We start from the raw sequence: 14,660 nt of genomic DNA on the forward strand, positions 1-14,660 counted from the left end.
AACTAAGACTTGGCCAGTGTCTAATTTTCCTCCACATTACCTGTTTCTTGGTAAATGGGTCGCTGAATGTGCCTTATTTTCTCTGAAACATTTTAACACAGGTCAAGTTGCTTTCAGTCTTTGAAAACTCAGGGTCTGTACAGGAACAAAAACATCACCCTTTCAAACAACTTTAGGCCATTAGGGTTACCTTCCCCCCCACCAAGGGAACAAATCTCACTCCAAGCTGAGGTCAAAAATTGGCAGCCCTGCATATGCATTGCGAAACTGTGCCTCCTTCAAAAGTGCCAAAATAGTGAACGTTTGTAAGAATGCTGCCTCAAGGCAAAACCTAGGCTTCAGCCTGCTCTCATACTCCATTTGCAAAGTTACATCTAGTTCTCCCTCAAACCAACAGATTGTTCACGCATGCCCACAAACAGCCGTCCACTCTGTAGATTTTATTGCTAAAGTTGTTGCTAAATTTGTTCCATGGGTTGTTCACGTTGTCCACCCACAGATTTCAGATCGGATTCAGGCTCAAACATGTATGGATGTATTTGACAAGTTGACATTTTGAGTAAAGAATGACAAAAAGAAGTGAAATCCTACTACTACTGTTTGTTCACGTAGCCTCTGAACCTGGTGGAAGTCTGCCTTTGCTACACGTAACAGTTCCATAAACAATTCACCTAAATTGCAAAAAAAAAAAAGCTTTATAGGAGTGAAGCAGCATCATCAAGTCAATGATCTTAGTTCAGTGTTTTGTCTGTAGATGTTGTCATGGCATCCAGGCCAATCATGAGTAGGAGATGTAATGGCTATGATTACATGGGTCATTTTTTCATTCCAATTCAGCATTCTGTCTTTAAATTAGCACTAAATATGGGCTGTCATTTTTCCTTTCCTCCTCTCCTCAGGTTTTCAGTGTGTGTGTGTTCATTAAACTAATGAAATAATAGTGTCTCTTCTGTGAACTGGTGAATTGGCCAAATGTACACCTGATTGGTTTGCCATTATTATGTGTTTCTTTTCTGCCTATTAGTCAATATGAAATTATCAGCAGGATGAAACACAAGCTCAGCTTTTATTACAGACAACAAATACACTTCTTTTGTTCACAATCATTTAAAGGCCACACACAGGGACATATCGTAGTGCATGAATTGGGTTTACATCAGGAGAGGGAGATCAAATCTTTGCTGGCCGCTACCGTTACTGTTTTATGTGAAATCAATTGTTACTATTTGTAGAGTGATCTCTGTCCTCACATTTCAATATTACTTAGCATAAATTAATCCATATCTCTGAATAAAAGCTATGCAATGTTCCTTCATTTTTGCCAGTCCTTTTTTTGTCAACACTGATAAGACAGCTGTTGTCAGAAGAGTTCCTCTGCACTGAAGAGTTTATTGCACATCACTGTAATAAATAATAAAAAAAAACAACTGTGCATGAAGCTTTAGGTACATCAGACACTGATCAATCAATAATCTTCTAATATTTCTCATGGTGAGTACATTCATATCATAGTTTTCATGTCAAGACAAGACTTTAAGATTTTAAAACTGGACTAAATGTTGTTTAAAAGAGATTTTTTAAATAGGCTGCACATACAGTACTAGTCAAAAGTCTGAACACACCTTCCCATTCAGAGTCCAAACTTCTGACTGGCACTGTAACATGTTTTAGCATCATTTCAGTTGTTATGTTTAAATTTACTACACACTGAAATATAGTCATTAAATGCTGTTGAGCCAAAATATGCAAAATAGATCAAGGTCACCATAATCCTTCTTGGAACTGAAATGTGTTGTTTTTAGACCTTGTTTTTTGTACAGGTAAAACAAACTAGACAACGTGTTAATTTGTCATCTTTAGAGGTGCTTGTAGGCAGATGTTTTGTGAAATTTTTGGACAGAGCCAGGCTAGATGATTCCCCCTGTTTCCAGTCTTTCTGCTAAGCCAATAAATCCAAATTTAAAACACAGACATGAGAGTGAAATTGATCCTGCCATCTAACCCTCAAAAAGAACACAAATATGTGTATTTCCAAAATGCTGAGCAATTCCTTTAAAAACATTTGGCCCAGGTTAGTAGCACTTTGCTGGTATGGAGGTTATGGACTGCCAATATTAAAACAAAACTAATTCAAACAATTAATTTCTGTCCTTTCATTTATACCCTGTTTTTCTATTAATCTCACTGTCTTGAATGGCTTGCTTTTGCTGTGATGTTCCCAAGCTATCCCACAATGCATTTCTCAATCTACATCACTGGCTCATCAAAATCCAAGATGGTGGTATTTGCAAAAATGGACAATGAGTCCAGTTGTGGTGATGGCTGCATTTTTTCATGCAGGGTTCAAGAATGTGGCCTAACCCCTTCATTTAGAGCCTCTGCTAGGTATGGCACTCCAAATTGAGCTCAGGTGCATCCTGTTGTCTTTGATTATCCTCTAGATATCTATAGAACTTGATTGGAGTCCACCTGTTGCAAATTAATCTGATTGGACATAACTTAGAAAGGCTCATGTCAGCAGAGACTAATGTAGATGATGTACAGAGGGAGGGAGGAGGGACATCAGTCTTCAAATAAGACAGAATGTTAGAGGAGGGATGATAGACTTAGACAATTTATGTAACGTCTGAACGTTGGTCAAAAAGGTGTCAGAACTTTGCAGATTCTTGTTTCCTCCTCTCTCTTTGATGATGGAAGGAGCTGAGCTCTGCGTTCTACAACTCAACAACTCCTGCATGAGGCCAAAGCTTTCTGACTCTGAATATCTGCTTATTTACATTCTGCTGTCCTGCATCTCTCTGCTCACTGCAACTCTCAACCTGCTGGTCATCATCTCCATCTCCCACTTCAAGTAGCCAAATATTTTTTCCTTATATAAAAGTGGTACTTATACAAAGACTGATCATTAAAATTGGTTATTTTTCTAAAAATGCTTTGAATTTGCTATTGAATTAATTTTAGTATGTGGCTCTCTTATCTCCAGACAGCTTCACACTCCCACCAACCTCCTCCTCCTCTCTCTGGCTGTCTCAGATTTCTTCGTGGGCCTCATCATATTCTTTCAAATTGTGCTTATAGACGGCTGCTCGTACCTCAGTGATGTCATGTGTGCTTTGTGTCAGTATCTGACATACATTATTACCTCTGCCTCAGTAGGAACTATGGTGCTCATTTCAGTTGACCGCTATGTGGCTATTTGTGACCCTCTGCATTATCCCATCAAAATCACTCTAAAAAGAATTCAAATCTGTATTTGTCTGTGTTGGATGTGTTCTGTATTATGTTTCAGTTTGCTGATGAAGGATCACCTGAGACATCCTAGCAGATATAGATCCTGTTCTGGAGATTGTGTGATAAGCTTTAACTTTATTGAACGAATTATAGATCTTATTTTAACCTTCATTATCCCCAGTGCTGTCATTTTTGTTCTGTATATGAGAATATTTATTGTGGCTGTGTCTCAGGCTCGTGCCCTGCAGTCACATATTGCAACAGTCACACTCCAGCGTTCAGAGCCTGTAACTGCTAAAAAGTCTGAAATGAAAGCAGCCAGGACTCTTGGTATTGTTATAGTTGCGTTTCTAATATGCATTTGCCCATATTTCTGTGTCACCCTTACAGGCCAGGACACCTTCCTCTCTGCTTCATCCCAAGCCTTTGTGGCATGTCTGTTCTATTTTAACTCCTGTCTAAACCCTGTGATCTATGTTTTTTTCTACCCCTCATTCAGAAAATCGATTAAACTCACTGTTACACTTCAAATACTGCAGCCTGACTCCTGTGACACCAACATGATGTAAAGAGACATGGTAGAATCACTGAAATGAGGCCTTCACTGTGGTAAGAGAGATGTGTAGTGAACATGTTAGTATTGAGTCAACCGTGTACGGGACATAAACCTCTGTCCAAATAAAAAATGCTATTGACATTTTAAGGAAATATAGTACAGACAGAGTCTGTGGAGTAACTAAAATGTGACCTTTTCTACAAGCAGAAGAAATACTGCTTCATGTTATTGAGTCAGTGACATAAAAGCCTCATCTAACTTTTCAAAAAGATTAATTCTAATGTATTGTGAGAGAAATATGTATAAATGGCTTTCTGTCTGCTGTTCATTGAGTTTTACACCTGTAATATGTCTATCATTCCATTCTTTTTTTGTTAGGCAATGAAAATGGATATCTGTATCATTAATGAATGATAAATGTAATAAACTCATTGCAGTGATTCTAGTTGTGCTCTCAGCTTCATATATGATAAAGTATGTTTTTTCTATGTAGGCTATACTTTTGCAAAACCTATACAACAATTGAATAACTAGTCTGTTCCCTCAGAATAGCCTGTATGGGAAAAACTACAACACAGAGACAGAGCGAGTAGGAATTTGCACTTGGTGATGGGATGTTTTGTCGTGAGTTTCTCTTCTCCATCCTGTCCATCTCTTTCTACCACTCATTCAGGTTTAGCCCACCCAGTAAATCAAAATTAACAACAAAATCTGAGATTTTGAAACAATTTGGCGCAGTAATGCTGTTGTAATGCGGTCACAGGTGTGTTTAGAGTATTTTCAAAACGGCTTCTGACGCGGCTCAGCCAATCATAATCAGGACTACCTGTTTTTGATTTAAAGAACTGATTTGACACTTTTCTTAACTGTAAGCGCTTATTTACTTTCTTTCCTCTGGCCCAGCTCGACACTCCCCCCTGGTTAGTAACACTCTGCTGGTACGGAAGTTATGGACTGCCAATATTTAAACAAAAATAATTTAAACAATTTTTTTACAAATAATTTCAGTGCATTGTCAAGTATATCTGGGAATTATAATGAAACAATGTGGAATGAGTTTCCATTTTCAAAGTTATAATGTGCTACCTAAACTTGAAAATTTAAATTCAAACTGGGTTTTTGCTGTAATTTTAATTATGTTGCAGTGTTAGCCAATATTAAATGAAAATGAAATGTCAGCATTTATGTAGCCCAGGCTCTAAAATGACACCCTGTAATATTAGAATTATCCCTTTAAAATAATTCATCTTAATTGAGAAGTTAATAATTCATTGGAAAGTCGTTAAAATCCTTAAAAACAATTCATTTTGTTTTGAAACAAACAAATAATTAATTTAGGGTGATTATATACATTAAGAAAATAATAATACGAAGAACTATTTAAAAAGTGTTGGTATAGAAATAACATTTGGAGTAAATATCATTCAAATAACTCACATAAATGACTACATCTGTTGAAAGTTGTTTAAAATCATGAAACTATGTGCATAAAAGGGAGAAACACAGCCAACATTGTATTTTCCAAGCAGCAGTGAAGGGTTCAGTATGACAAGATCCCCAAATAACAAATCAATGGACCCCACTAGTCCCAGGTGATCGGCTGCAGTTCCGCTTCCTGTTATAACTTCCTGTTTTAAAAAACAACCTATGCTGGCTACCTCGAGTGCTGATGGGACATAGAGAAAATAAAATCTTTTGCCATCCGTTGGGTAAGAACTAAAAATGATCTTCTAAACGAAGTAATATTAATTCTAGATGATGTTAAACAGCTGCTGACCGCCATACTGTTGCATTTAAGATTGTAAAGCAGCGTGAGAGGCCGGATGATTTTCGCGGGTCTGCCGAGGTGAAATGCTGTAAACCTCGCTCATACTTTGACTCAGCGGTGAGTGAAAACACTATAAAACCTGTTAAGATAACCTGATATTTATGTTAATTGGCGCTGATAGCCATTAAAAGGTGCTAATAGTGCTCTATCTGAGACTGTGTTTTGTTACGCTAATAGCGTGTTAACTTGAGCCTAGCCACTTAGCTGGCATGATTATTTGGTGTTACGTGCAATTTATGTTTATTTTATGTTTATGGTAATTAAAGAGGTTAATATTTAGTGCAATCTCTCACTGTTACCGGTGCAAGGAGAGACAATTAAGCACGTTAAGCCTTAATGCCTCACGTTACTATTAATGTTTACTGCAATTGATGCAATTTTGACCAAATTAAAGGGGTACTCCACAGTATTTTATTTTATTTTTGTGAAATGTACTTTTGTCGGTTACTTGTGTAACCACATAATTTTGAGTATTTGTAGATGGTTATTAATGTGTATTTGAACATGATTATAAGAAGCACTTTGAATGTATTTATAGTTACACAACTACAAATGAACACTTGGAACTAAAGATATATTTTTGTTGTACAACTAAACCTTTTTGAGAACATGATTGAACTAATTAATACAAAATATTATTATTAATTGGTAATAATTCATGGGAGATTAGAAAATGAACATGATTTATGCAGACAGCATGAATGTAATGAGATATTTGGATCTCATCTGGCCTGTCTCTAGGTCAGGTTTTTGGTGATACCATAAAGAAAAAGGGGACGCAGCCAGTACTTCCTGCTGGACTCCTGCAAGGCTTCAGATCCCTAGACCCAGAGATTCCCAGTGTGAACTGGGTGGCGAGCCGAATCGAACCACTGGTATTGAACCTGAGATGCGTGCAGGGTTCCTTGGCTTCTCCTTTCTCACAGACCTTGTGGTAGGACTAAAATAGACAGTGATACACTGACATTTGGTCAGAAAAAGGTCCCCAACGCAATAAGGACTAACTTTTGGAACAAAGGGTATCTCCTGTTTTATTTTGCCGGCTTTATTATTTTAGTTTGTTATTTTTCATACATTGTTCTTTCCAAAAAAAAGCTGTTGTATTACATGTTGACTTTCAGCTTGAAATAACAAGTGGCCACAAACATACAAACCATTGTAGTCTGTGTCATTATTGATGTTCAAAATATTGGCTCTTAAAAGTTTAGTGTCTTCTGTTACTGGTCCAGTTATTACTATTGACTATTACTTACCTGTGCTCTGTTATTACATCGTAACAAGGGTTACAGAATTGGCGAGCCAGCCAGGAGCCAATTAATTTGAATATCAATACTGAAATCATGTCCAATATGGACTTTGTACAAAGGTATGATGTTAAAATCTCAAATGCAGTTATTGTTAATGGTCTGACACAGATAGCTGATCAAGATGAACAGGTAATTGACTATCTAAAGAAGTATGGCAAAATCGAGAGATCCCTTGTTGTTGATGATCTATCAGATGAACTCTACCAAAACCTGATCGTTGAGTACTCGAGTGGTTCAGCCTTGGAAGGCTTAGAACCTCACTTGCCGCTTACATACACAGTACATAGCAATCCCCCCATTGCCTATGAAGTAAAGACACTAAGCAGTGTGTACACTACTAAGATCGGCAGCAATGTTACCAAGACATATCTGGCTGAGCTCAAGGAGCTGGCTAAGCAGAGTGGTAAAGATTACAGTGAGGTGCTGAAAGAAATGATGTCTCAGATCGGTGAAGATGTTGAAGCTATGCAACCCCGAGCTGAAGGCTCTCCCCCCATACCTGCTGAGCCCACTGTCTTCATACCTTCACCTCTGGGCCCTGAGCAACAGCCTCTCATCTCATTCTCAGATATATCACCAAGCAATAATGGCTTAGGTGCCACTGACTCTGCCCTACTCACAAATGAAAAGAGATTACCATCCCTTTCGTTAAGTGATATGAATCCACCTGAAGTCCAGAAGGTCGTGGTTGAGCATATCGTACGGAGACAGGATGCTGTCCCACAAGTGCAATCCCCAGTGAGACTCCGCTCCTTCTCTGGAAAGGCCCCCAGACCTAATAATGAAACCGACTATGATACTTGGCGCTCACATATTGAGCTGCTCCAAACTGATTCCAGCATGTCCCCCCTGCAAATATCCAGAAAGATCTTTGAGAGCTTGCTCCCGCCCGCAGCTGATATTGTCAAAGGGCTACGGCCTGAGTCACCCCCTTCAGCCTATCTACAGCTACTAGACTCAGCTTTTGGCACTGTGGAAGATGGGGAGGAACTTTTCGCTCGATTCCTGAACACCCTCCAAGACCTGGGTGAGAGGCCCTCCGCTTACCTCCATCGGCTGCAGCTAGTTTTAAACCTTGTGATAAAAAGGGGCGGTGTTGCACACGAGGAGGTAGACGGACACCTTCTTAAGCAGTTCTGCAGGGGGTGTTGGGATAATGCCTTGCTCAACACCCTGCAACTCGAACAAAAGAAAAGTAGTCCACCCACATTTTCAGATCTCTTGCTAATGATACGCTCTGAAGAAGACAAACAGCAAGCGAAAGCCAGTCGTATGAAAAAACATATGGGTGCTACAAAGCAGAAAGCCCAGTTGCAGTTCCATGGTGCATATGCCTGTGTGCCAGAGGAGAGTCATGAGATTGGCCTCAGTGCTATTGAGGACTTGAGGAAACAGGTGGTTAGTCTACAGAGTCAACTAACCTCATTCATGCAATCGAAAAGGACAAAGGGAGGTGGCAACAAGGGAGCAGCTGGGAAGTTTCAGAGTAGAGTATCAGGGCCAGATGATGCCAAGACAGACATGCGAGAACCGATCAAAAAGAACCCGGCAAACAAACCCAAACCCGGGTACTGCTTCAACTGTGGGGAAGATGGACACATTGCTCCATCTTGCACCAGCACAGCAAACCCAGCTTTAGTAGCTGAAAAGAGGAAGCAGTTTGAGGAAAAGCAGCACAGGTGGGAAACACAAAATGGTCCCAGCCCGCCTTTAAACGAGTAACAGGCCCTGTTGCGGGACAAACAGGGGCTGAGGAGAGTCAACAACGTCCCCCAGATGTAAACAAACCCTCAGCTGCAAGAGTCAAAGCCCAATCCTGTTCCAGCCTGGAACATGTGTATCGAAACCCACCTTTCCGGCTTCCCAAGCGGTTGGTTGGCACCAAGAGTACGGCTCGAGTGACCATAAAAGACGAAGCAGTCAACTGCCTGCTTGACACAGGTTCACAAGTAACAACCATTCCTCAGTCGTTCTACAGACAACATCTTTCAGAGCAAGAGATCAAGCCATTATTCAACCTCCTAGAGGTAGAGGGAGCAGCGGGGCAGTCCGTCCCCTATTTGGGCTATGTTGAGTTGGCTGTAACTTTCCCAAAAGAACTTGTGGGGGCATCAGTTGATGTAAACACACTTGCCCTAGTCATACCTGACTTTGAAGCCGTCACAGAGCCCCTTGTGCTTATAGGCACTAATACCCTTGATGTGCTCTATGACATCTATTCCAAAACTGGAATGACACATCAGCCTACCCCGCATGGTTACAGAGCAGTCCTTAAAATACTTGAGGTGAGACACAAGTGGGCAAACGTCATCGAGCCCTGCGGTGTAGTGAAGCTACATGGGAAGAGCTCCCAAATCATTCCAGCTGGTGAAACTGTTGTACTGGAAGGAGTTGCTCCAATGAACGGATTCCAGAGCGAGAAGTCCGTTCTTATCGAACATCCATCTTCATCCTCCTTGCCAGGTGGTTTGCTTGTTAAAGCTGCCCTGATTGATCTTCCCCAACGGCGGCCCAATAAGCTACCAGTTGTGATCTGTAATGAGTCTGATCATGATATTGCCATTCCTGCAAAGTGCACAATAGCACAGATCTGTACTTACCAGACCATATTGTTAAAGGAGCACAGTGTGGCCAAGGCACCTGAGCCACTCCAAGGGTCACCAGAGACAAAGCTCTCCCAAAGGCCTGCTCTAAGCTTTAACTTTGGCGAGTCCCCAGTCCCACCTGAGTGGAAAGAACGCATCACTCGGCAACTCAACAACATGCCTGACGTGTTTGCACAACACGACTCGGACTTTGGCCGAACAGATAAGGTAACGCATCACATAAAGCTCTCAGATGAAACTCCATTCAAACTGCGCCCTCGACCAATCCACCCACAAGACCTTGAAGCAGTTCGGAAACACATCCAAGAGCTTCTTGATGCAGGAGTCATCAGAGAGTCGGAGTCACCATTCTCGTCACCAATTGTGGTGGTCAGGAAAAAAAATGGCCAGGTCCGCTTGTGCATAGATTACAGGCGTCTCAATCTCCAGACCATTAAGGATGCATATTCTCTCCCCAAACTCGAGGACACGTTCTGTGCTCTCAATGGCTCCCAGTGGTTCTCTGTCCTCGATTTAAAATCAGGGTTCTATCAGATAGAGGTTGAGGAGGCAGACAAACCAAAAACTGCTTTTGTGTGCCCTCTCGGGTTTTGGGAGTTCAATCGCATGCCTCAGGGAGTGACGAATGCTCCGAGCACATTTCAAAGATTAATGGAAAAGTGCATGGGAGACATGCATTTAAAGGATGTGTTGGTCTTCCTCGACGACTTGATTGTGTTCTCCAGAACCCTAGAGGAACATGAGGAGAAGTTGATAAAGGTGCTCTCTCGTCTCAAAGAGTTTGGTCTGAAACTGTCCCCGGAAAAGTGTGTCTTCTTTCAGACGTCAGTCCGTTACCTTGGCCATGTGGTGTCCAGGAATGGAGTACAAACCGATCCAGAGAAGATCTCTGCCCTTAAGACTTGGCCAATTCCCCAGAACTTGCAAGAATTAAGATCCTTCCTTGGGTTTTCTGGGTACTATAGGAGGTTTGTTAAAGGTTATTCCAGTATCGTGAAGCCCCTCCATGATCTAACTTCGGGTTACCCACCTTCTCAAAAGAAGGCGAAGATGAAACAGAAATCAGAACAGTACCATAATCCAAAGGAGCTCTTTGGGGAACGATGGTCCCCTGCTTGCCAGCAAGCATTCGAGACCGTCATTAGCAAACTTACCACCGCACCTGTGCTGGGTTTTGCGGATCCCCAGAAGCCCTATGTGCTCCACACTGACGCCAGTACCACCGGGCTTGGTGCTGTCCTGTATCAGGAGCAAGAGGGTCAGCTCCGAGTTATTGGCTACGCGAGCAGAGGGCTGTCCTGTAGTGAAAGTCGCTACCCAGCGCATAAATTAGAATTCTTAGCGCTGAAGTGGTCAGTCACTGAAAAGTTCAGCGATTACCTATATGGTAACCATTTCACCGTTGTCACTGATAACAACCCACTGACTTATATACTGACCTCAGCAAAACTGGATGCGACAAGCTATAGATGGCTGGCAGCACTGTCCACATTCTCATTCAAACTTCTTTACCGGCCTGGAAAGCAGAACGGTGATGCGGACGGCTTGTCCCGTAGGCCGCATGGAAAGTTGGAGAATGACCTCAAATCCCAGAAGGAGAGGGAACGCATTCTCCAGTTCACCCGAGATCACCTCTCTGATCCAGAAAACATTGACGCAGTCGATCAAGCAGTCGTGCAAGCCATCTGTGAAAGGCAGCTCATCTACAGTGTCAATGATGATGAAAGTAGCACTGATAATGTTGCCCTAGTTGAATGCCTTGCCATCTCTGCTAATGCTGTGCCCGACAGCTATGAGCAAGAGGGTCAATTCAGAGGATTGCCAGTCATCCCCCATCTATCTGAAGCAGAGCTGATAGATAAACAATGGACAGACCAATGTATAAGGCATGTCATTTCCCAAATCGAGTATGGGGACACACCACCCCCCACCTTGCGGAATCAACTCCCTGACCTCCCACTCCTGCTCCGAGAGCTAAATCGCCTTGAGCTCTTGAATAATGTCTTGTACAGACGTCGTCAAGAGGGTCCCAAAACAACCTACCAACTTGTGCTCCCAGCTGAGCTCCGTGACACAGTCCTGACCAGCCTGCATGACCATATGGGTCACATGGGAGTGGACCGTACAATGGATCTCGTAAGGTCCCGATTCTACTGGCCGAGAATGGCTGTGGATGTGGAGAGGAAGGTGAGGACATGTGGCAGATGCGTGCGGAGGAAGGCACCACCTGAGAGAGCGGCGCCCTTGGTCAATATTAACACCACTAGGCCCCTTGAACTCCTTTGTATGGACTTTCTCTCTCTTGAACCTGATAAAAGTGGGACCAAAGACATCCTTGTGATCACGGATCACTTTACCAAATTTGCGGTTGCCATTCCTACACCTAACCAGAAGGCACGCACAGTGGCAAAGTGTCTGTGGGAGAACTTTATGGTGCACTACGGCATGCCGGAAAAGCTACATAGCGACCAGGGGCCGGATTTCGAATCTCGCATGATAAAAGAGCTCTGTCAAGTGGCTGGCATACAAAAAGTAAGGACAACCCCATACCACCCTAGGGGCAACCCTGTTGAGCGATTTAATCGCACCTTACTAGACATGCTAGGCACCCTTCAGAACCAAGAGAAGTCTCGTTGGCGTGATTTTGTAAAACCCCTGGTCCACGCTTATAATTGCACCAGGAATGACGTGACAGGTTTTACACCATACGAATTAATGTTCGGGCGCCAGCCTCGCCTGCCGGTTGATCTGGCATTTGGACTACCAGTGTGTGGCAGCCAACACACATCACATTCTGAGTATGTGCAAAACCTTAAGTCACGGCTCGAGGAAAGCTACAAAATAGCCATGGATAACGCTGCAAAGACAGCACACAAAAACAAAACACGGTTTGACAGGCGTGTGACTGCTTCAGACTTGGAAGCTGGAGACCGAGTACTGATCAGGAATGTCCGCATCCGAGGGAAGCATAAGATCTCAGACAAATGGGAGTCGATTGTCCATGTAGTGGTGAGCAGAGCAGGCACCCTTCCTGTCTATACGGTTAAACCCGAAAACAAGGATGGTCCTTTAAGGACACTGCATAGGGACTTACTCCTCCCATGTGGATACTTACCTACAGAGGAAAGAATCGAACCTGTTCAGCAGCCTGCAAAGCGCAGACCAGCAACTCGTGCAAATCCTGCTGTAGATGCCGATCGTTCCTCGGAGGAGGAGGACGATGAGCTCATTCCAGTCTATTGTTTCAACCAACCCCCAAAAGCTCAGGTCCCTGCAGTGCATGAGAGCCCAATACCGCCTGATCCACCTATGTCTAACGAACAAGATACACAGCATACTGAACCTCCAGATGTATGTTCTGTCGAGAGCCCAGTGAATGCTCAGAATGCTGATTGCACTCCCGAAATTGACAAACAACCTGATATGTCCGAATGTACACCAGACAGTCTCCTGACACTTGACAAACCTACCAGCCGTCAGGGTGACACTGAGTACCTATCAACTGAAAGAGTAATTCTAACCGAACAAATACATGAAACAGACCAACCCGAAAGTGTATGCCTTGGGAAAAAAGAAAACTTACCTGATAATGTTGATGACATCTGGAATGAACAGCTTCCAGTGCTCTCTGACATGTCAGAGAGTGAAGAGGAGAAAGGAGAGGATGGGTCGGATGAAATAGAGACAGCAACTAAAGAGGAGACGGAGAGACGAACAGGAACAGATACCTCTGTCAGAAGATCAGAGAGGAATCGCCAACCGTCAAGGCGACTTGATTATGCTGAACTTGGAAACCCCTTTGTCACAGTGGTTAAATCGTTCTTTCATGGACTGACCACAGCACTAGCAGGTGCTTTGAGTGAAGCTGAAGACTCCCTACATTCCCCTGTCCTGCCCTCTCAGATAAAACATATTTGATCACTGCCATGTACAGGGACGTACATGAGTTCAGGAGGGGAGAGTGTAGCCCAGGCTCTAAAATGACACCCTGTAATATTAGAATTATCCCTTTAAAATAATTCATCTTAATTGAGAAGTTAATAATTCATTGGAAAGTCGTTAAAATCCTTAAAAACAATTCATTTTATTTTGAAACAAACAAATAATTAATTTAGGGTGATTATATACATTAAGAAAATAATAATACGAAGAACTATTTAAAAAGTGTTGGTATAGAAATAACATTTAGAGTAAATATCATTCAAATAACTCACATAAATGACTACATCTGTTGAAAGTTGTTTAAAATCATGAAACTATGTGCATAAAAGGGAGAAACACAGCCAACATTGTATTTTCCAAGCAGCAGTGAAGGGTTCAGTATGACAAGATCCCCAAATAACAAATCAATGGACCCCACTAGTCCCAGGTGATCGGCTGCAGTTCCGCTTCCTGTTATAACTTCCTGTTTTAAAAAACAACCTATGCTGGCTACCTCGAGTGCTGATGGGACATAGAGAAAATAAAATCTTTTGCCATCCGTTGGGTAAGAACTAAAAATGATCTTCTAAACGAAGTAATATTAATTCTAGATGATGTTAAACAGCTGCTGACCGCCATACTGTTGCATTTAAGATTGTAAAGCAGCGTGAGAGGCCGGATGATTTTCGCGGGTCTGCCGAGGTGAAATGCTGTAAACCTCGCTCATACTTTGACTCAGCGGTGAGTGAAAACACTATAAAACCTGTTAAGATGACTGTAAGGCAGCTGATATTTATGTTAATTGGCGCTGATAGCCATTAAAAGGTGCTAATAGTGCTCTATCTGAGACTGTGTTTTGTTACGCTAATAGCGTGTTAACTTGAGCCTAGCCACTTAGCTGGCATGATTATTTGGTGTTACGTGCAATTTATGTTTATTTTATGTTTATGGTAATTAAAGAGGTTAATATTTAGTGCAATCTCTCACTGTTACCGGTGCAAGGAGAGACAATTAAGCACGTTAAGCCTTAATGCCTCACGTTACTATTAATGTTTACTGCATTTGATGCAATTTTGACCAAATTAAAGGGGTACTCCACAGTATTTTATTTTATTTTTGTGAAATGTACTTTTGTCGGTTACTTGTGTAACCACATAATTTTGAGTATTTGTAGATGGTTATTAATGTGTATTTGAACATGATTATAAGAA

The 14,660-nt window shown here is 42.0% G+C and overlaps 2 protein-coding genes across 2 annotated transcripts; both read left to right on the plus strand.

The window, feature by feature from the left end:
- The first annotated feature begins 2,690 nt into the window (after positions 1–2,690).
- Positions 2,691–3,825, plus strand: LOC137192144 (trace amine-associated receptor 13c-like). The gene is made up of 2 exons (XM_067602658.1): positions 2,691–2,851; positions 2,984–3,825. Exons 1-2 carry the CDS (start codon positions 2,691–2,693, stop codon positions 3,798–3,800), a joined length of 978 nt encoding a protein of 325 aa, XP_067458759.1. The 3' UTR covers positions 3,801–3,825.
- Positions 3,826–5,020: 1,195 nt separating this feature from the next.
- On the plus strand, positions 5,021–9,219 carry LOC137193068 (zinc finger CCHC domain-containing protein 18-like). Its single transcript, XM_067604251.1, has 3 exons — positions 5,021–5,496; positions 5,586–5,672; positions 6,357–9,219. Exon 3 carries the CDS (start codon positions 6,956–6,958, stop codon positions 8,642–8,644), a length of 1,689 nt encoding a protein of 562 aa, XP_067460352.1. The 5' UTR covers positions 5,021–5,496; positions 5,586–5,672; positions 6,357–6,955; the 3' UTR covers positions 8,645–9,219.
- The last annotated feature ends 5,441 nt before the right edge of the window (positions 9,220–14,660 follow it).

The sequence above is a fragment of the Thunnus thynnus genome, chromosome 11 (genome assembly GCF_963924715.1).
Source record: "Thunnus thynnus chromosome 11, fThuThy2.1, whole genome shotgun sequence".
Classification (NCBI taxonomy): domain Eukaryota; kingdom Metazoa; phylum Chordata; class Actinopteri; order Scombriformes; family Scombridae; genus Thunnus; species Thunnus thynnus.

What these genes read in the sequence shown, in the direction of transcription:
- LOC137192144 (XM_067602658.1), top strand. Translation starts at nt 2,691, where the DNA reads ATGGAAGGAGCTGAGCTCTGCGTTCTACAACTCAACAACTCCTGCATG. An exon ending in ATCTCCATCTCCCACTTCAA is followed by an intron (nt 2,852 to 2,983) that starts GTAGCCAAATAT and finishes TCTTATCTCCAG; the next exon opens with ACAGCTTCACACTCCCACCA.
- LOC137193068 (XM_067604251.1), top strand. Translation starts at nt 6,956, where the DNA reads ATGTCCAATATGGACTTTGTACAAAGGTATGATGTTAAAATCTCAAAT.